Source organism: Diceros bicornis, chromosome 14 (assembly GCF_020826845.1).
Source record: "Diceros bicornis minor isolate mBicDic1 chromosome 14, mDicBic1.mat.cur, whole genome shotgun sequence".
NCBI classification, from domain to species: domain Eukaryota; kingdom Metazoa; phylum Chordata; class Mammalia; order Perissodactyla; family Rhinocerotidae; genus Diceros; species Diceros bicornis.
Window position 1 is genome coordinate 37084605 of NC_080753.1, and position 23515 is coordinate 37108119.

The window sequence follows — 23515 nt, forward strand, 5'->3', positions numbered from 1 at the left end:
TTTTAATAGTAAATTAATTTGTTATCTTTCTTTTAAGAAGTTCTGCTATTAGTTCATGAATCCCTTTGGTGAGTAAGACATCTTTCAAATATTGAGTCCTCTCGTCCCTGTCATTGGCATATCTGCTTACACACTCACGTCTTGTATTAGACACAATCCTTGTGAGCCTTCACAGATTCCTCCACTATTTATTTACTTATTTTTCTCTTTTGGTCAATGCCCACCATGTGCCAAATCAGTCCTTCACTTTTGGACATTGATGAAAGGTCACATGGTAGGGCATAGGTGTGTAGCTTCCTGGCAAAGATGTTGTGTATCAAAACCCAGATATGTGTAGGAATTAGCTCCCCATAGGGTAAACCTCAACCCATAGGAAGCTGAAGAAAAAGGCTGATATATTCCTTATCTTTTCTTTCCTGTGTGAACTCTTTTGAGGGATAGTTTCTATTCTAAAATCTTCCACGAAAATCTCATAAACCAAATAACCATGCTGCTTTAGTCTAGTAGGACCTCTATAACAAAATACCACAGACTGGGTGGCTTAAACAAAAGAAATTTATTTTTCATAGCTCTGGAGACTAGAAGTCCAAGATCAAGGTACTGACAGAGCTGGTTTCTCCTGAGGCCTCTTTTCCTGGCTTAGAGGTGGTTGCCTTCTCTCTGTGTCCTCACACGGCGTTTTCTTTGTGTGCTCACATACCTGGTGTCTCTTCTTCCTATAAGGACACCGTCATATTGGATTAGGGCTCCACTTTATGACCTGATTTAACCTTAATTACCTCTTTAAAGATTTTATCTCCTGATACAGTCACACCGGGTAAGGTTAGAGCTTCAACATACAAATTTTGGGAGGACACAATTCAACCCATACCACTTTGCCCTCTGCAATCTCAAAATCCATGTCCTGCTCACATGCAAAATACATTCACCATCACAACATCTCCAAAAGTCTTAACCCTTTCCAGTATCTACTCTAAGTCCAAAGTCTCATACAAATATCATCTAAATCAGGTATGGGTGAGACTTAAGCTATGGTTTGTCCTGAGGCAAAATTCTCCTCCAGTTGCGAAACTGTGAAACCACACAAGTTATATACTTCCAAAATGCAATGGTAGAACAGGCATAGGAGAGACATCCTATTCCAAAAGGGAGAAAGTAGAAGGAAGAAAGGGATAAGAGATCCCTAGCAAGTCCAAACCCTAGCAAGACAAATTATGTTAGATTTTAAGGCTTCAGAATAATCCTCTTTAGCTTGATTCTCTGCATTCCAGGCCCAATGGTATGTCAGTCCAGCCTTCTAAGCCCATTGTGTCTGCACTGTTGCCCCCTCATCCACGGGCAGTGGTCCTGCCCCCTCAGCCCTGGGTTTTATCCTTGCCCCTAAGGCCCTGGCAGTGTTAACCTGACCTGATGAAACTAAGGAGGTGGGCCCATCTTTTGAAACTGAGGAGGAGACATCCTTTGCCTCTCGACCTTAGGCCTATGCACCCTGGGCCTGTGGTAGGAGTGGCAGCCCTGCTGATCTCTGAATTGTCTTTGGGGTCATTCTTCACTTTTCATGACAGATAACACGTATACACAACCAAATCACTTTTATCCCATCTTGTAGAATCCCAGAAGTCCGACAGCCTTACTTCATTTTGTTCCATCTCTGTCCCCTTTAATCCAACCTGTCAGTGTTTCTGCTGATATAATCCTATCTCTATGCCTAGCTTCTTCTGAGATGACTGAGAATTTTCTAAATCTTGAAGTTCTGATTCCCTTATCTCCAATTTCTCTCTCTCCTCTTGCATTTTACTATAAGCAGCAAGAAGAAACCAAGTTTCACCTTCAACACTTTTCTTAGAAATCTTCTCTGATAAATATCCAAGTTCGTCACTCACAGTTTCTACCTTTCAAAATATTAGGACACTATTCAACCAACTTATTTGCCATTTTATAGCAAGAATCACCTTTTCTCTAGTTTCCAATAGCATGTTCTCCATTTTCACCTGAGATCTCATCACAATCATCTTTAACACCTATGTTCCTACCAACAATCTCTTCAAGGCAATCTAGGCTTTTCCTGATATGCGCCACAAAGCTCTTCCAGCCTCTACTCTTTACCCAATTCCACTACTTCCACCTTTTTAGGTATTCGTTGCAGTAGTACCGCACTTCTCCATATCAAAATCTGCATTAGCTTTCGAGGGCTTCCATAATAATATTCCACAGACTGGGTGGCTTAAACAATAAGAATTGATTTTCTCACAGTTCTAGAAGCTAGAAGTGCAAGATCAAGGTCCCACCAGGATTGATTTCTCCTGAAACCTCTCGTAGCTTTGATTCTAGCTGTGTTCTCACATGGCCTTTGCAGGACATGAATCTGGGGGTTCCAGATGGAAGAGAATTATAAACTGAATTATGTCATCTCGAAATCCCTATGTTGAAATCCTAACTCCCAATGAAAATATATCAGGAGACAGGACCTTTGAAAAGCTAATTAAGGTTCTTTGAAAGGGTAATCAAGCTTAGATAAGGTCATAAGAGAGGAGCTCAAATCCAATATAACTGACATCCATATAAGAAAAAGAAGAGACACCAGGTGTGCGCACACAGAGAAAAGGCCATGTGAGGACATAGAAGGCAGTCATCTGCATGACAAGGAGAGAGGCCTCAGGAGAAACCAACTCTGTCAGCACCTTGATCTTGGTCTTTTGGTTTCCAGAACTCTGAGAAAATAAATTCCTATTTTCTAAGTCACCCAGTCAGCGGTAGTTTGTTAGGGCAGCCCTTGAAATCTAATACACATGCCCATTGAGCACTTCTTATGTCTTCCCATCACTTGCTCCTATGTGGCACAGAACATAGGAAAACATTGCTTCACGTTGCTTTGCATTTTTCCTTGTCTCAGTCCCCTTTTATCCTTTACTTTCAGCATCTGGTCTTGCTCTGCCCAAATAAAGACTCAGTACTGAAGTCCTTGTTTCTGTTTCTGCTTTCTAGAGGACACAGGCTAAGGCATACATTTCCTCACATCTTTCTTCTTTAGATAGTGAACCTCCATTTCAAATATTCTACTCTTTCTAGTTTTTGTTTTTCTTCGATCCATCATAGGAAGCATTTTAAGTTGTTGATTGTGTCAACAAATGAGGCTTCATGTAGAGTGGGTGGAATGACCAGAAATTAAACTCCCTGGATCATAATCCTAAATCTCAGAAGTTGCTTTGCCTTAGGCAAATAAATGATCATCTCAGATATTAAATGATGTCTTCATCTATAAATTAGTGATACTAAGATATGCTGCCTTACATATATCCCAGATTTTAGAGAGCAAATATGATTAATAAATCTACATTAATTTAATCTAATTTAAAATATTTTGTTGCAATTATTGTTGTTGAACATTTATGAATAAGTAAAAGAAAATATATTTAAATGAAAGGCAGTATTGAAGTGAATTTCCAGAGGTACTTACTAAGAGTTGAAATACTATATATTAGAATGAGATTCTAATTCTCAAGTAGTCAAGCTTAATGCTAGAAATAGCAATTTGTAGATTGGTTGCCATTATGTCCTTTTAATTTAACACTGATAAATTATTCTTAGCACATAAAGGAATCTTAACTCCAGCCAATAATTTTACAAAGGCATTTTCAAAGTGAAATGAAATTAGATTATAAGTGAAATTAGGTTATAGATAATGAATGTCTCAGAATAATCTATAACAACATATAAATTAGTAATTGAGTTATTAATCTTGATTCAAAAGAAGGGTCAATATTTTCAATATTCAGAGTAAGTATTTCTCAAGTAGCATTTCGGGGGAGAGAGAAACATTGACTAGTCTCAATAGTCGCCAATTATTTTAATGCTATCCAAATCAAACTTAGAAATTAATTGCTTTTTATTAAGGGTTTGTCTTCTCTGGAAAATGTAATAGTTAAAAATGTTTAATAGAAAATAGGGCTAATCAACATAATGTGATTAGAATTGGGTTGAATATTTCATAAGAAGTATATCTCTTGGAAAGAAAAAGAGTACAAAGTTCAGAGTGAGATTCCAGCTACAAATTATTTTGGGTCCTCAAATATTTGCAATAGGGAGACTTTAATGTGTGAATTGCTAACACAAGTGATGGGGTAATGTTTCTTATCATGTACCTCATCAGAAACATTTTGGAACAGGCAACCTCAATACAAATGAACATTTTCATTTTCAAATTACATGAATGTATTATTCTATACTCATATTTACATCCTCTATAAAATACATATTGCTCCCCAGTGAATCATTTCACACAAAACAGGATGTACACCACATACTTTAGAGAGAACTGTAAAAAAACAATTGCCTATTCTTTAAGAAGTGGTAGCAATGCTATGTGTAGATCATAATTCCTTTGTGACATGAAGGCTTTATTTGTAACCATTTCTTATAAGAGTTCATGATTGGCAATATTCTGTCCTTTTATACTAGATATGAGAATTCACTTCTTCCCCGTCATTTCCTCCTTCTTAAAGTCTATAGACCTGTTCTTAGATCTTCAGTAATTGTGTATTAACTTCATATATATACATACAAATATATGCACGTCTGTACACATATGTACAAAACAGAGGTTCACTAATGAAAAAAATCTCTGAGGAATACTATCAAAATAGTATTGACACTTTTAATAGCATATTTGATAGAAAGTAGATAAATGACCTTAATGACTTTGCAGACTTCATTACATTATGAGTAGAACTGAAGGAAGTTCTCACTGCCTGGAATTTTAATTGCCTTCCCTTCTGCTATTCCCTAACTGATAACAGAGATATCTATTATGGTAACATAAAGGTATCTGACATGGATCCCTTTATAGCAAAATGCATGTGTACATGCACATGTGTGTGTTTCGAAGGTGTTGCACAATTGATTGTCTTCTAGTAGAAACAGACACACAAGCCTCTGTGGCTCTTCTCTCTCCAGAGACCTGTCTCCCTTTCTAGTATAGTGATGGGAAGTTTCATGGGAAGGAGAACTGCAGAGATGTATGCTGAGTAAACAAGTTAAACACATCCATCTGAAGTGTGAGCCAAGAGATTACAGAAGAGAGTGAATTTACAAGTTACCCACATGTGGTTTCTTCACTGCCTGTCCTGGAACTGTGATTGTGTTTGGATTTTCCAGCAAATCCACCAACAGCCTCTATAGCTGGATTGTCATTCTTGCTACAAGGTAGGCCTTTCTTTCTCAGGTTATGGAAAAAATAAAGGTAAATTTATTTTAAAAGTTGAGGAAATCCATGGGGACGGCCCAGTGGCATAGTGGTTAAGTTCGTGTGCTCCGCTTTGGCAGCCCAGGGTTCATGGGTTTGGATCCTGGGCCCAAGCCATGCTGTGGTGGCATCCCACATGCAAGATGGAGGAGGATTGGCACAGATGTTAGCTCAGGGACAATCTTCTTTACCAAAAAAAAAAAAAAAAAATTGAGGAAATTCAGAGCTGGTTCCCTTTAGCAGAAAACAGAGGCTTTTTTTCATGTTTAACCCAATATTTACTATATTCTTTGTCATGGAAAATTGACTACCTCTTTTTCTTTGCAGTCATAAATCCCCTTATCTTCATCTTGATTAACAGGAATGTGAATGAAGGAGAGAGCAGTGGTAGTATGGAGTCTCCTTGGAAAATTTCAGTTATTTTTGGAACGTAAATCCACAACGAAAAAATTGTGACAATGTAGAGTTAAATCAAGCAAAGTAAGGCCACTCATCCCTTGTCTTTCTTCCAATAGAATGAAATCCTGGATCAGCACAGTTCTTTCTATCTTTACTGTATAGTACAGAAAATTTACCCAGCTAAGCCAGTGTCAATTCTGGCGCATCAGAGAATTCAACGTTTTTATTTTACCACCAAAATACTTGGACAGATAGATAAATGCTATACAATGTGACCTCCAGTATCAGTCTCCCTCTCTCTCTCTTTTTTTTTTTTGTGAGGAAAATCAGCCCTGAGCTAACATCCATGCTAATCTTCTTCTTTATTTTTTTTTTTTGCTGAGGAAGACCGGCTCTGAGCTAACATCCATCGCCAATCCCCCTCCTTTTTCTCCCCAAAGCCCCAGTAGATAGTTGTATGTCATAGTTGCACATCCTTCTAGTTGCTGTATGTGGGGCGCGGCCTCAGCATGGCGGGGGAAGCAGTGTGTCGGTGCGCCCCCGGGATCCAAACCTGGGCCACCAGTAGCGGAGCGTGCACACTTAACCGCTAAGCCGTGGGGCCAGCCCTCAGTCTCCTTCTTTTGCTATAATTCTGGAAGAAGGATTATCCTTTACTCAAAACACAGAATAGTTTCATCTTGGCACAATCTCAAAATGCAATGGTTACTACCACGGGTGTGAAAGAAAATAAATCACTTACTCTCGTTAAACCAGACTGTATAATAACTGCCTGAGACCAGACCTAAGGGCCTAGAGTTCTTAGAAGTAAATTTTGTTTTCTAGTTAGGATATTTTCTAGTTAGGATTTTATTTTCTAGTTAGAAATGTTCATTAGTAGTTTTTTTCTGCTTGTTTGTTTGTTTTTAAGGAAGTTGTTCAGATTTGAATCCCACAGATAATCAACCTCCTGCAGTCACTTTGGCGACCCCAGAATTGAGCACTGAGAAGTTCAAATTTTCATAACTACATTTCTTGATCTCTGCAAGTTAATAGTTTAAACCACACTGAAAAATTCTGCACAATTACTTTATGCAAGATCAGTGAACTGTATTAGTTGGCTGAATCCATGTGTTTTTGTAATAAAATCATATTAAAGCATGTGGACTCTAGGTGCCACCTGGGAAAAGAGCTTGCTTATTGGGGACTGTGAATTAGATTTTTCTAGAGAGCAATATTTATAAAGATAATAGACAAATAACTCAAATAGGAATATCACAGAAGTTTTAGTTAACTCTATCATCAGTTTAGTAGTTATTTACTTCATAGAAAAATAATGAATATTAATGATAGTCATACATAATTATTCCCGTTTGAAAATTCTGACTGTTCTTATTTTTTCCCTGTGTCTCCAATTCTATATACCTTCTCTCTCATACTCTTGCTCACTGATGTATTTTTCAATTTATCTATTTTCTACCATATATCTACATATGTAGCACTCATCTTATTTTGAATTTCTTTGCTTTTTCACAGTGTGCACATTGATGGCCTAGGTATTTTATTTTGAAATAGTTTGGTATATATCTCAACTCTATTTTGGTATTGATTCTAATGTCTATTCTGTGTTTATAAATTTCTTTTAATACATTTGGTGTTTTCGTGACTTTGTGCATTTGTGTCTCTTCTACATAACAAGCCAACCTACTAGGTTTTAATTTTTCACTATTTTATCTTTGTATGTTGTTTCTCTATATATAATTCTCATGTCCAAATGCTCAAGTTTTACTCAGTTTCTCATTTTTCCATTGGTTATGGTATCTGGTTTTCTTCCCACAGGAATAAAAGAGGAATGACCAAGAAAGGCGACTTACAATTAAGAAGCAATGAAAGGGGCATATTTTAGCAACCTAGCAGGTTTTATCCTACTAGGCTTTTCTGACCAGCCTCAGCTGGAGATGGTTCTCCTTCTTGTAATCTCTATCATATACATTTTGACACTGATGGGGAACACAACGACCATACTGGTCTCATACTTGGACCCCAAACTCCACATATCCAGGTATTTCTTCTTTTCTAATCTCTCCTTCCTGGACCTCTGTTTTACTAGTATTGTCGCACAAATGCTTTATTTTATTTTATTTTTATTTTTTTGTGAGGAAGATCAGCCCTGAGCTAACATCCATGCCAATCCTCCTCTTTTTTTTTCTCTTTTTCTCCCCAAAGCCCCAGTAGATAGTTATATGTCATAGTTGTACATCCTTCTAGTTGATGTATGTGTGACGCCGCCTCAGCATGGCCAGAGGAGCAGTGCGTCGTGCGCTCCTGGGATCCGAACCCAGGCTGCCAATAGCAGACCGTGCACACTTAACTGCTAAGCCACGGGGCCGGCACCCACAAATGCTTTAGAATCTCAAGGGCCTTGAGAAGACCATTAGCTACACTGGTTGTGTGATCTAGCTGTACATTACTTTGCGGCTGGACTCCACAGAGTGTGTCCTCTTGACTGTTATGGTCTATGACAGCTTCAATGCTATCTATGGACCCGTCCACTGTGGTGTTATCATGAACCCAAAGCTTCTCTAGCAGCTGGCAGCTGTGGCCTGGATCAGTGGTTTTGTGAGGTCCACAATTCAGACTGTCCTCATTTTCTGGTTGCCTCTGCAGCCATCACAGGATGGATGATTTTATTTGCAAGGAGCCTGCTCTGCTTGAAATTGCCTTTGGGGACACAACCTTCCTGAAAAATGAGCTCTCCATAGCTACTGTCCTCTATGTGGCTACACCTCTGGGGCTTATTCTGGTCTCCAATGGTTACATTATTAGGAGTGTGCAGAGGCTAAAACCTGCTGAAGGCAGGAGGAAAGCATTTGGGACCTGTGGGTCCCACCTAATTGTTGTAGTTTTGTTCTTCAGGGCTAATTTCTGTCTACATTCAACCCAAGAGCAAATACACACGGAATCACAGAAAATTCCTCACCATCTTCTATACTGTAGTGACACCTTCACTTAATCCTTTGATCTATACCTTGAGAAATAAAGAGGTTAAGTGGGCTGTAAATCGGTTGCTGGTAAGAAACTCAATTTAGGGAGAAATGTAAAATATACTCATGCAATCCCTTAGAGTTTGAAGACTTTGCATCATCTAATTATGGTTTCTCTTTTCATTTATAAGGAGCACAGCTAAATCTCCTAAGTAAAAGGAGGTGTAAATTTCAATGACATTTGGGCTGGCCTGTGGCTTAGCAGTTAAGTGCGCATGCTCCGCTACTGGCAGCCTGGGTTCGGATCCCAGGCGCGCACAGACGCACTGCTTCTCCCGCCATGCTGAGGCCGTGTCCCACATACAGCAACTAGAAGGATGTACAACTATGACATACAACTATCTACTGGGGCTTTGGGGAAAAAAAAAACAAAAAAGGAGGAGGATTGGCAATAGATGTTAGCTCAGAGCCGGTCTTCCTCAGCAAAAAGAGGAGGATTACCATGGATGTTAGCTCAGGGCTGATCTTCCTCACAAAAAAAAAAAAAAATTTCAATGACATTCTGAAGTTACCTGCTCTAAATCCTTTTTATCCTCCTTTCTGGAAATGTTATGTCTCCTTTTTAGGCTATTTTGGGGCCGAAGATTCGTTGTAAAGATTCTATGAATACATAAATAAATATTTAAAAGTACACATGCATGTGTATATATCATTCCTCTGTTTATTCATCAAAGTCTCACAAAATGAGTTGGGCAACTTCCTATTTCTTGCTAAACTCTGGAAGAGATTCATTAAGCTTGAAAATAGTGAGTCTGAATTTTCCAGAACTCTCATAAAACAGATCTTCCTTGTGCTGTTGAGGATAGATGTTTGGACATTTATGATTCTGAGCTTATTTTTTAGAGAATTATTGGTGTATTTAGGCTTTTTCCTTCTTGCAAGGATTTTGATAGACTATATTTTTCTCTAGAAAATTATCCATTGCATTTAAATTTTTAAGTTATTGGCTTAATATTATCCATGAAATAAAATTTGTGGCATTTAAAATGTCTGTTATAATCTGTGTCAATTTTTATCTTGGTATTTACTCATGTAAATATTGTACTTACAAAGGTTTCCTATTTTATTAGTCTTACGAAAGAATCAGCTTATTTTTTATCGACCAACTCTTTAATTTGTTATATGAGTCTTCTACTTCATTCTTCTTTTGTCTTTATTATTTCTTTTCTTCTATTTCCTTTGGGTTTAGTTTGTTGTTTTTTCCTTAACTTAACTCAAATGCTTACTCTATGCTTTCCAACCATTCTTATTTTCCAAGAAATGCATTTAAAGCTATAAATTCCCCTTTTCATACTGTTGCATGCCACACATTTTTGTATGTGCTTTTGTTGAAGTTTAGTTATAAATGCTTTGTAAATTTAATTTTTAGTTATTCTGTATCTGGGAATTATTTAGGAGTGTGGCTTTTAGAATTCAAATATATGGGATGTTCAGCTATCATTTTGTTAGTGATACCTAATTTTTGGTATCATCTTGTATTGACTTCTTATTTTACTATTAGTAAACATAATTTGTGAGAAAAATTCTTTAAAATTGTTGGTTTGTCATTATCTCCTAGAAGTTCTGTTAGATTTGGCTCTATGTAGCTTAAGATTTGTTTCTTTCATGTGACAGCATAGACTGGAAATCTCTCAAAATAAATTCATGGAGAAAGTAAATTTTTAAAAGCACTAAGTAAAATTAACCTATCATAGATCAGAGATGTGTCTCATAATTTCTAAGATAGCCACTAAAAGACTAATAAAATAGTGTATTGCAAACAAGCTAACAGGTGAAGAAAGTGTAATAATAAAACAACACTTGAATAATTATAAAGACATAAATTTAGCAGAATAAAAGTTAAACAATAAATTGGACAAATCAAAAATGCGTAGAAGAATGGTAGATAGAAACTCCAGTAATTATATAAATAATGTATTTATATATAAATTTTATTGCATAAACGTAAATTGTCTAAATTATCCATATAAACACATATATTTTGAGTATATTAAAAAAGTAAGATAAAAATAATATATAAGTTTGCAGAGTAATTGTTAAGAAAAGGTATATCATGTGAACACTAGACAAAAGAAATTGAGGGGCTGGCCCCATGGTGGAGAGGTTAAGTGTGCACGCTCTGCTGGTGGTGGCCTGGGTTCAGATCCCGGGTGTGCACTGACGCATCGCTTGTCAGGCCATGCTGTGGTGGTGTCCCATGTAAAGTGGAGGAAGATAGGCACAGATGTTAGCCCAGGGCCAGTCTTCCTCAGCAAAAAGAGGAGGATTAGCACAGATGTTAACCCGGGGCCAATCTTCCTCAGCAAAAAGAGGAGGATTGGCATGGATGTTAGCTCTGGGCTGATCTTCCTCTCAAAAAAAAAAAAAAGAAAGAAATTGAAATAGTCATACTAATACCAGACAAAGTAGACTTTAAGGGAAGAACTGTTACTAGGAATAAGGAGGGACTTTTCATAATGTTAAAATATTTAATCAACAAGGTAGCTATAATAATCCTGAATTTATATGCATCCTATAAGATAGCTTCAAATATGAAGCAAAATCTGACACATAAAAAAGAAAATAGACAAATCCACAGCTAAAATTGGATGAATAACCGACAGAAAAGATGTATAAACATAAATGAATAAAGATAAAGAAAGTATTTATAACACAACAGAAACTACCTAATAAATATAGAGAGAATACTGAAGCTAAAATACATATACAAAATTTTTTCAAGCACACCCAGAAGATTTACCAAACATTGACTATATACAGAGTAAGAAAGCAAGTCTGAATACACTTCAAAAGTTTAAAAGCATAAGTGCATTTTATCTGACAAAAATGAAATCAATATCAAAATCAATAACATACTATGGACAATGTATTAGCATTCTTAATTTGTAAAAATTTCAGACATATAAAACGGAGATAGAATAAGGTAAGATAAACCCATATACACAACAAGTAAACATTAACAATTGTCAATATCATGCCAATCTTGTTTCATCTATTTCCTCCCACAATTTTTTTGCAGTAATTAAAAAAAAAATCCCAGACATCATATCATAGCAAATATAAAGTCGAATGAAAATTAACAATATTTTCTTATAATCTATCAGTCTATGTTAAGATTTTCCTGTCTAGAAAATGGCTTTTCATCTTTGGTTTATTCAAATTAGAAATCCGAAAAATTTCCACACCTTGCATTTTGTTGATATGTTTAAGTGTCTTTTTATCTATAACAGAGGGTAACAAACGTTCTGTAAAGGGTCAGATAGTTGATATTTTTGGCCTTGTGATGCATACGATCTCTGCAGGAATCACTAAACTCTGCAGTTATAGCAGGAAACCAGCCCCTAGACAATATGTGAATGAGTGTTCTGGTTGTGTTCCAATAAAACTTTATTTACACAAACAGGAAGCAGGTCAGATATGGCCTACCACTTACTTTGCAAACTAACTCCTGGTTTGCAGGTCTGTAAGGAGAGAGATTGACCTATAGAAGATACTAATATGTTATAATTTTATAGATTTGTGTAGAAAATAACTCTAAGAGCCATAAACTTAATACGTTCCTTTTGCAAACTCTCTCTCTGCCTATATTTCCCCATTTTTAAGCCCTGGATAACCTGTCCTTTATCCTCTGCTAGTTCATCCACTATTGATTCAAATAAACGATATATTCTGAGAATCTATTCGAGAATTTTGCTTTAAGATAAAATACACCTGTGACTGGATTTTTATATAAACAGAAGATATGGATTACCTAAAAAGAGATTTACACATGTTTACAACCACAAAAAAGAAATGATAATTATGTGACACGATAGAGGAGCTAATTATTGCTACAATGGCAATCATATTATAATACATGAATGCATCAAATCTACATATTGTGCGCCTTAACTTTACACAATGTTATATGTCAAATATATTTCAACAAAAAAACAGATAGTAGTCACTTTAGGTATTGCATAGGATTCGTTTAGGATTATTCTTAAATATAAATCAAAAGTTGCTGTTTACATCACATATGTTGATTAAACCAAAGGAAAGGATTTCAAAAAGAAAAAAAAAATCTTACAACTTAGAAAGAAGCCTAAACATCAGGGCTAGAAGTTTCTAGCAGAGACATTCTCTGGAGCCAATTGGTCCTTTTCATTCTTATTTATCTCAGGGACAAAGAATGTAGGGAATCAGAATTAATGGAATAAGCCTTCTTAGAAATCATGGAGAAGTGCCTCACATCATGGGATCTGAAACCAGATTGCTTGGACTGAATACTGGTCCATGTTTTACTTGTGGGGACAAGCTGCTCCAGCCTTCTGTTCCTTGTTTTCCACATATGTAGAATGAGGACAATAATAGTATAGTGATTTTGAAAGTCAAATTAGACAATACATTTAATGAACTTGAGATGTCCTTTTTCTGTATTCACAATTCAGTAAATGGTAGTTATCATTATTGTTGTTGGTGGTATAGCTATAGCTAGTGCTGATGAAAATGCACTCCAAAGTCTCTTTGGAACCAAAGAGTGCAGTCTCAAGATCAAAGTTAGTATGGGACTGCTAACTATTATCAATAGTCAGGAATATTTCGTAGAGAAAAAATTGAAGATACATTAATTAATGAGAAGGCACACATTTAACACATTCAATAGCAAGATGTTCTAAAAGATGCATTTTTGGTGATTTTTACATATTCAACTGCTTTCAAAACAGTATATATATATTTTTGTGTGTGTGAGGAAGATCAGCCCTGAGCTAACATCTGAAGCCAATCCTCCTCCTTTTTGCTGAGAAAGACGGGTCCTGGGCTAACATCCGTGCCCATCTTCCTCTATTTTATATGGGATACCACCACAGCATGGCTTGACAAGTGGTGCGTCAGTGCACGCTTGGAATCCAAACCTGTGAACCCCCAGCCACCGAAGCAGAGCCTGTGCACTTAACCGCTGTGCCACCAGGCCGGCCCCAAAACAGTATATGTTTTGATAACATAATCTATCATGAGAACTCACTTCTGCAAGATAGTGCTCAGCACAAAGAAAAGGGTTAAAATAAAATAAATCAAATATTTACATTGATTATTGTTGAACTGAAGGAATATAAAGGAATTGAATTTTAATTTTTACATTTTCATGTGTTTTATAAATTTGCTGTGAAAGCACGTGTTACATTTATTGTAAGAAAATGTGTACCATTAAATATTTTAATTCATATTACACATGAACTACATGAACCTTAGGAACAGGGATAAGAAGAAATTACCAGGAATATGAATGCCTAGAGGAACTACTAATAATATTTCATTTTTATCCTTTCAAACTTATGAAACTAAACAAAAATTGTCACACTACACAAATTGTTTTTAAATTGCTTTAATACTTAATAAATCACTTTTCTAGATTAAAACATCCTTATAAATTATCACTTTTAATGCCTGTATGTAATTCCCACACATTCGTGTAATATAATTGTTAACCAGTAAGCTTATTTTTGCATGTTCAGATTATTTCCATTGTTAACTACTATACACTCATGGAAATAAAAACCTCAATGTATTATGCTTAAAACAATTAATTGGACAGTTCTTGGTAAAATGTGGATATCTGGCAAAACACACCTTGGTCAATAATGAACATCATTGCTATCTCCAGAGAGGAGAATTATCACATTCCTTTTTTTTCTTTTCAGCTTTATTGAGGTAAAATTGACAAATAAAATTGTATATTTAATGTGTATAATGTGATGACAATATACATAACCATTGTGAAATGATTATCACAATTAAGTTAATTAATACATTCATCACCTTACATTGTTATCATTTGTGTATGTGGTGAGAACACTAAAGATCTACCCTGCCAGCAAATTTCAAGCATACAATACGATGTAATTAACTATAGTCACATGCTGCACATTAGATCTCCAGAATTTATTCATCTTATAACTGAAAGTTTGCATGCTTTGACCAACAAGAGAAGGCTAAATATCTTTATTTGGGGGATAACCTCAAGTTAAGTCACAGTAGCAGTCACAGTTCTCCACTCTTTGTCATATTACAACTATTATATTAGTAGTTATTAATCCCTCATAGATCAAGTGCTAACACATTACCTCCCTGAGAACTAGATGTTTAAATCCAAGGCAATGCCTCTGTAGGTGCTACTGGATTGTGTTGTAACCATGTTTATGTCTCTTAATAGCAAGTATTTGGAGGAAATCAAAATGTATTGAGTCAGATTCATCTGTACATATGTCATATTGTAAATTATATAAACATCTTTAAAATTTTTTATATTGATTATTTTTAGCTAGGTTTTCTTCTCTTATCCTTGAATTTAAATATGATTTCCACTTATTCTAAAAAAATTTTTCACCATGAGACTTGATAAAAATTTCCCATATTTTTCTTTTAATATTGTGAAACAAATACTTCTGAAAAAATGAGTTTGCTTTTTTCACGTTTACATATTTTTGTAGTGCACATACGATAAGACTGAAATATTTTAAAACTTTTTTTATGAAAAGAGATAATACACTTCATAGAGTTAGTAGAGAATTAAGAGTCATGTGGGACAAACATACGCAGGAACGCACCTCACAGAAGTCAGATGAGCCCCTCAGCTTTAGAAAATTCCTAAGAATATAGAGTCAGAATTAGCCAGGATTGAGATATAATCTGGCAATTTATACTCTAAGCATAGACTAAAATATTTTCGAAAACCTATCTAGAGTTGGATTCACCTATACAAATCTTGGGTAGCCAACTTCCTTCTAGAACTTGGCAATCAGAATTTTAGCTTCAAGTACAGAGATGTCCCCAAAGTTATAATCACTGCTATTAAAGAAACTCCTTACAAAATAGATTGAATAGTGCAGTTTTTTCTTACCTTCTTTACTCTTGGGTTGTGTGTGCATCTTTTTCAAAGAGCAGATTTGCATAGTCCTCTAGTATCTACCCAGTTAAAAGTTTTTTCTCTGCAGGATTCGTTGGAGAGCTGCCTTGACTTCCTTGTTCCGTAAACTATAGATGATGGGGTTGAGCATGGATGTCACCACTGTATAGAAGAGGGCTAGAAGTTTATCTATTTCCGGTGAATGGCTAGTCTTGGGCCTCAAGTAGGTGACAGATGCTGAGCCATAGAAGAGTGTTACTACAAGTAGGTGGGAAGAACAGGTGGAAAGGGCTTTCCGGTGGCCTTCAGGTGAGGGCATGATCAACACGGCTGCCAGAATTCTGCCATAGGAAGCAATGATGAGTAAAAACGGACTGGAAATGCAGAGGATGGCTGCAACAAAGACTGCAGCCTCATTACGGGATGTATCCCCATAGGCGAGTGCCAGGATAGGGGGGAGGTCACAGAAGAAGTCGTCTATTTGACAAGGGCCACAAAAATCCAAAGAGAAAATATAGTTGGTCTGGCCCAAGCCTACCATGCATCCCACTCTCCAAGAAACTATTGCCAACTGGGCACACACTCCACGACTCATTCGTGATGCATAGTGAAGTGGGGAACATATGGCCATATAGCAGTCAAAAGCCATGGCTGCCAAAAGACAGCACTCACTGATACCAAATAACGTAAAGAAAAACATCTGTGTAGCACAACCCTCTCGAGAGATTCCTCGGGCCTCACTCACAAGGCTCTGCAGCATTTTGGGTATGACAGAGCAAGTGTAGCCAATCTCCAAGAGAGACAAGTTGGCCAGGAAGAAGTACATGGGGTTGTGGAGAACCGGGTTGGTCCAGATGGCAAGAGTTATGAGAGCGTTGCCTGTGAGTGATGCTAAGAACATGAGTAGGATGAGGGTAAATAAAAGGAAACACTGTTCAGTGACTTCAAAGAATTTGATAAATGCAAAGTGTTTAACAGACATGCTGTTGTCCAGCCACAAGGAGCAACTGAGGTTCATGACCTGAAGAAGAGAAAATCAAAGTCATCAAGGATTCTTTCAGATACAAATACAAATCTTTATATTACTTTAACAAGCTCTAGTAAGTTGGAGGGATAACTTTCTTACCTGCAATTCTAAAATTCAAAAAGTTCAGAAATTACACTTATCCTCATACCTTTTCAAACCAATTCCTATTCTATGGCCAGTATCCCAGTTGATTTGTCCAAAATATACCTAGTCACCAAGTATGAAATGGAAAATAATTAATTTCAGCTGAATTCTCTCTTCATCCCTTCCTTTAATCAGCTGTCAAATACTACTAAATAAAGATCCTCTCATATGTATCTATCCATTTCTTTCCATTTCTGTTGCCAGTGACTTGATTTCTTCACTCATTCATTCAACGAGAATTTTTTTTTTTAAAGATTGTATTTATTTAGGGCCGGTCCCGTGGCTTAGCAGTTGGGTGTGCGCGCTCTGCTGCTGGCGGCCAGGGTTCGGATCCTGGGCGTGCACCGACGCACGCTTCTCCGGCCATGCTGAGGCCGCGTCCCACGTACAGCAACGAGAAGGATGTGCAGCTATGACATACAATTATCTACTGGGGCTTTGGGGGAAATAAATAAATAAATAATTTTAAAAAAATAGATTGTATTTATTTAAATAAATAATTAAAAAAAAAGATTGTATTTATTTAAATAAATAATTAAAAAAAAAAGATTGTATTTATTGATTTATTTTCCCCCCAAAGCCCCAGTAGATAATTGTATGTCATAGCTGCACATCCTTCTCCTTGCTGTACGTGGGACGCGGCCTCAGCATGGCCGGAGAAGCGGTGCGTCGGTGGGGCGGCGCACCCAACCACTAAGCCACGGGGCCAGCCCTCAACAAGAATTTATTGAGCACAGAGTATTTTGTAGTTACTGTGGTAGGTCCTGGGATTCAACAATGAAAAAAAATATTATTCCCAAATGGTACTTATTTAGTGAAGGAAAGCTGAAATTAAATAACCATTCAATAAATAGCTAATTGTTGCAATGCTGAGAATTAAAACTGAGGTATGTCCTGGGGGGACCAATTTAGATTGGGTTTTCAAAGGGTGCTTTTGAAAATGAGAAGTGTGAGCTGAGATGTGAATGACAAGAAATAGCAGCCATGTGAAGATTGTATCATAGCCATTCACACTATATCTATATTGTACTGCTGAGATAATTTCATCACGGCAATAAATTCCTTTACCATTAATGTTTCTCATCTGCTGTATTTTCTCCATCAGAGTGCTATTTGCTAAGTGAAAATTACCATTGCTTCAAATTAAAATTCAAGTGTCTTAATATAATTCATGAAAATCTATGGATCATGTCACTGCCTATTGATAGAAACTTTTATTTCACCCCTTACCCAAATAGACCTCATGTTCTAGTCATATCAAACTACTTGCATCTTTTAGCACATGACTTGCTTGCATATATTGCCTTTTCTTTCTGCTCATTTTCCCAAGGGGTTTTGACTTTTGCCTCCTTGATTGTCCACCTACTGAACCGCCTGTCCATGTTCAAGTTTCAGCAGAGCTTTGTCTCCTCTCTGCAAACTTCTTCCCGACTCCCACTTGCCTCACTCCCATACTACTCAGTTACATGCCCCCTCCACTGTGTGTTCCCATTAATCTATAACTGCTATGAGAGCCCTTACACAGCTCCAAGGACAATTAATTACTAATTTCTTCCTGAGCGTAGCCTCAACATGCACAGTTGCAGAAATTTATTTATTTACTTTTGCTTACCATTGTATCCACCACCCTCACCAATGAATAGGTTCTCATGTATTGAAAAAAAGTTTGAATGCCAGACTTTACTCTGGTTGCTGACATACTATGCCCATCAGTGCATGTTTTCTTTTCTTTTTCTTTTTTTATTTTTTGTTTATTGCAGTAACATTGGTTTATAACATTGTATAAATTTCAGGTGTACATCATTATACTTCTATTTCCTGAAGTTAATTTTGATGAATCTGATCTCACTCAAATATCTCAAGTGTGAGTTATTTATTTTTATTTCAATCTAATAATAACCAATTCCTGACAAAATATTATTTATTCTTTTTGTAGATGTTCTGCAGTTTAGATTGTTCTTTTGAAATGTCACCCACCAAACTTCTAAATGATGTTGACCATGAAAAGGGCAGAAGAATAAGGAGGTTTCACGTCCATTGGTCTGGACTCTATCTGTTCAGTAGCGTAACCTGAGATCACGTTTATACCACATTTGTTTATAACACATCATTGTTTACTCCACCATAACATTTGATGCCAATATATATAAAATACAAGTACCCTTTTTGAGGTTCCAAATTAGCATGAGTAGACAAACATACTAGGTGCATTCACAAAAACATGTGTACAAAAATGTACATTCTTTTATACGTACATAGATCTGTACATCCACAGACAGAAACACACACATTCAAATCCATACTGAGTAGCATAGTAATTAAGAGTATTTGGGAGACATTCTACTTGGGTTCAAATCCTAGTGAGTCATCTACCGGCTGGGTCAAAGTTAATGTTTACTTAAACCATTTGTTCCTCAATTTTCTCGTTTATAAAAGGAGGTGATAGTCGTACTTCATCATGGGGATGCTATGAGCATTAAGTTTATTCCCATACAAGTGATTAGGTACTCAATATGTATTAGCTATAGCAGTGCCTTAGACATGTGTGCTGTCACAATTGATTTACTTTCATATATACTCCCTTTGTGGAATTTTATATCATAATCCCTAATCATTCCTCTTGTTCATTATCTCCATCTCCATTTCCTATTTTTCTATTCATCTGCCGTGATGGAGAGAGGAAAAGCAAAAAATACACACATATATATATATATACTTACAAACATAGATATAGACAGACATAGAAATGCCACCTGAATGTTATGTCTTGGGATATATTAATTGTGTATTTTGGATCATTTTAATGTACTAATTTGGGTATCCACTGAGCACTGCAAAAGTTCCCAGAAGTTAAGGATAGAAATAAGTGCACTGGTCAAAACTCTGTTAAATATAAAGTAGCAATTCTGCACGATTACAGGGACCCTCAAAGTATATAACTGTTGGAAAATTTGCTCACATATCAAGTAGTCCATTAGAATGCATTTAGAATTATATTAAAACTTTTATAAACATTTTCCTTGCATTGTAAGTAATATTAATGTCTATATTTCCCATGTAGCAATACAATTCAGTTAAGACTGAGGGAAAGAAAACAGGGACAATGATTTACTTATTTTTTGTAACTCAAAAGATTTTTTAAAAATATCCTGTCTCCTAATTAATGGTCTATACAGTTGCATAGAAATCTCTGGATGTGGAGAAGTCGTCATCCCATTTGTCAGTTAAATATGCAAATATGTATCTTACCCATTATATCTTGCTGTATTTGGAAAGAACCACAGTTTCCTCAGTGACACTGATAGAGGTACCAAGGGGGAAATCCCAAGCAGAAAAGGAAAATGTCTATCTCTTTCTTAAGGTGTGAGACCTCAATGCCTTCCTTTCATGAATACACTTGTGCCCTTTACACTATAGATAGCAAATGCAGATGCCTGTGTTGGGAATGAGAGTCAGGGAATGTTAGGAATGGGAGAAACCTCCTGGTGGATGGTGCACAGTGAGAGCTGACTGCACAGGGGCTAATGCATGCTGTTAATCATATGATATTTTTAAACTCAAAGGATGAATTAAAAAAGTCATCCTGTGACAAGCACATTTTAAAACCTCATAAAGTTCAGAAACAATTAAAAAATAGGATATCAGAAGTAGAGAAGGTCTGTGAGTGCTTCTAAATATTTAGATTGGCAAAGAATGGTACTGTATTTAGATATAAATACTAAATCATATAAAAATAAATGTATAGTCCCATTTGTTTATTTTTCTACATCAAACTAAAAAGCTTCTGCACAGTAAAGGAAACCATCAACAAAATGAAAAGACTACCTAACAATTGGGAGAAGATATTTGCAAACCATATATCTGATAAGGGGTTAATCTCCAAAATATATAAAGAACTCATACATGTCAACAACTAAAAAACTAACAACCCAAATAAACAATGGGCAAAAGACCTGAACAGACATTTCTCCAAACAAGATATACAGATGACCAACAGACACACGAAAAGATGTTCAACATTATTAACCATCAGGGAAATGCAAATCAAAACTACAATGAGATATCACCTCATGCCCATCAGAATGGCTATAATTAACAACACAGGAAGCAACAAGTGTTGGACAGGATGTGGGGAGAAAGGAACTCTCATACACTGCCGGTGGAAGTTCAAACTGGTACAGCTACTACGGAAAACAGTATGGAGATTCCTTAAAAAATTAAGGATACAATTACCATATTATCCAACTATTCTACTGCTGGGTATTTATCCAAAGAACATGAAAACATTAATGTGTAAAGATACATGCACCCCTGTGTTCATTGCAGCATTATTCACAATAGCCAAGACTTGGAAGCAACCTAAGTGCCCATCAAGGGACGAATAGATAAAGAAGATGTGGTATATATACACAATGGAATACTACTTAGCTATAAGAAATGATGAAATCCAGCCATTTGTGACAACATGGACAGACATTGAGGGTATTATGCTAAGCGAAATAAGTCAGAGGGAGAAGGTCAAATACTATAAGATCTCACTCATAAGTAGAAGATAAGAACAACAACAAACAAACACATAGAGACAGAGATTGGATTGGTGGTTACCAGGGGGGATGGGGGGAGGGAGGAGGGTGAAAGGGATGATTAGGCACATGTGTGTGGTGATGCATTGTAATTAGCATTTAGGTGGTGAACATGATGTAATCCATACAGAAATCAAAATATAATGATGCACACCTGAAATTTATACAATGTTATAAACCAATGTTACCGCAATTAAAAAAATATATATAGGACTCACCGGAGGTGACAATGCAAACAAAAGGGCTCAAATTCTCTTCTTTCTCCCTATCACTTGGAATTGTACTGAACCAGGAAAAATCTGATTTTTTTTTACACTTTCTATTGTTTTCAGCATTTACTTTCTATGGACCTTAGTCTGGGGACCCTGAAATATATGTAATAAAGGTCAGCTTTATATATATACCAGGGATATCTTATTTTAATCATTGGCTATGGAAATAGAATGAAATGCTCAAAGCAGGTGCCAGGCGTCTGCAGAAAAGAGCATCACAGGCAGGAGAACAATTTGACATGAACATTGCATCTGTCTCTCACCTGGTACATTTTCTTGACTTAAAGTTTCTGATCCATAACCATTTTCATGTGATGGAAGGATGAAAAACCTCTTTCAATCTCTCTTGCTGAGTTGTTTTGAGTTAAAAATGCAAATATTGTCGGAGAAACCATGAATAAAATGTAAGGGAAAGACGTTAAAATACAATTTATCAGCATCAAAACCTCTTGCCCTTTAAAGCCTCATGTTAATAAACTCATAGGACACTGCATGAAATATTCTCTATTATTATCAGTGTATAAAAATAACCTATATTAAGAGTGAGTAATCAAGCAAATAGGCACTGTGATGTAATCTGAAGATATAGGTGTTCCACGCTCAATGATAAATTATATTTATAGATTCCTACTCAATATAATAAAAGATTAAAGATTAAGTGGCCATTGAACATTGGCAAAATTGTGAAGGTTTAAATCGGTGATAATTGGATGTATGAAAGAAGCAGAGGAAGGAGATAAGATAATTTTCATAGCTCCGTGGTTTGGCTTCCTGTGCCATCTTACTCAGCCCCAAGATCCAGGAGAAGCACACTCTGTATATACCCGTTTGGAAATAATCCAGAACAAGTGATTCATTTTGGGTCAGCTCCACATAATTAGAAATGTTCCTTGACTGACACACTTATTAATCTCTGTTTACATAATGAAATGTTTATTTCCTATCAGCCAAAGCAAAATATGTTGTACATTATTAGATATTGTATCTGAAGCACTTTGTATAAGTGCCTGGCATACAAGGCACACTCAATAAATAAAATCTTCATTATTATGAAGTGGGAATTTCTAAAATGCCTTAGTAGTAGGTCAAATTTATGTAAACTGGTCATTAAAGTTTAGAGATATCATGACACATTGCTTTCCACAATTTCTCCATATTCATTTCATGGAGGACCTAATAACAGTAAGACGATGCCTTAACATAACTCAGCAGAAATATCTTATCATTTGATTAGATTAACATGTACAGGATAATCTAGGAATTTACATTCCCCCAAAATAAGAGTCGTACACCTATTTCTGTGAAATAATTAGTTTAGAACAACTTACAGAAATTTTATGATAGGGATACTGGCAAATTGATAAATTGGTATACTCTTCAAAGAAGGAGAAAATAACCAATTAAAATAATGGCCAGAACTGAAAAATGGTTTTGTATTGACTATCCATTTTCACCCTTTAATCTAAAGTCTTCCACAGGCCTCTTTCCTTAAGACATCAATTGTGTCACATACATTTAGTCATTAACATCTGAGGGGAAAAAGTGGGTGTTATCACTTCTGATGAGTCACTCCCTGATTTCACTACACTCTCCCCTTATAACTTACCAAAATTCAGATGATGTAAATCTGTCCAGTCCTCACCTCTAAGACCAAGAACTGAGAAACTTTTGTTGTAGTCAGCACAGTGTCCGATCTCAGGAAGATCACGTATCTCCTGAGAGAGCATCACGTCACTTCTGGAAATGCCCTGTACTACACACACACACACAGACACACACACACACACGCGTGCACACACACAAACAGAAGCATGCAAGGCTGTACTGATTACTTGATGATATATTTGAGCCTTCCTTCTTCCTGAAAAACAGTGGAATTTGAATAAGTTATATTTTAATTCTTCTTGCTCTGAATCCTTCTTCTGCCTCCCTCCCCCAG

The 23515-nt window shown here is 36.3% G+C and overlaps 1 protein-coding gene across 1 annotated transcript; it reads right to left on the reverse strand.

The window, feature by feature from the left end:
- Positions 1-15617: 15617 nt before the first annotated feature.
- Positions 15618-19336, reverse strand: LOC131413321 (olfactory receptor 10C1-like). Its single transcript, XM_058553886.1, is given in 3 exon segments — positions 15618-16571; positions 19288-19312; positions 19314-19336. Coding segments are annotated over 3 exon segments (1002 nt in total).
- Between the last annotated feature and the right edge of the window lie 4179 nt (positions 19337-23515).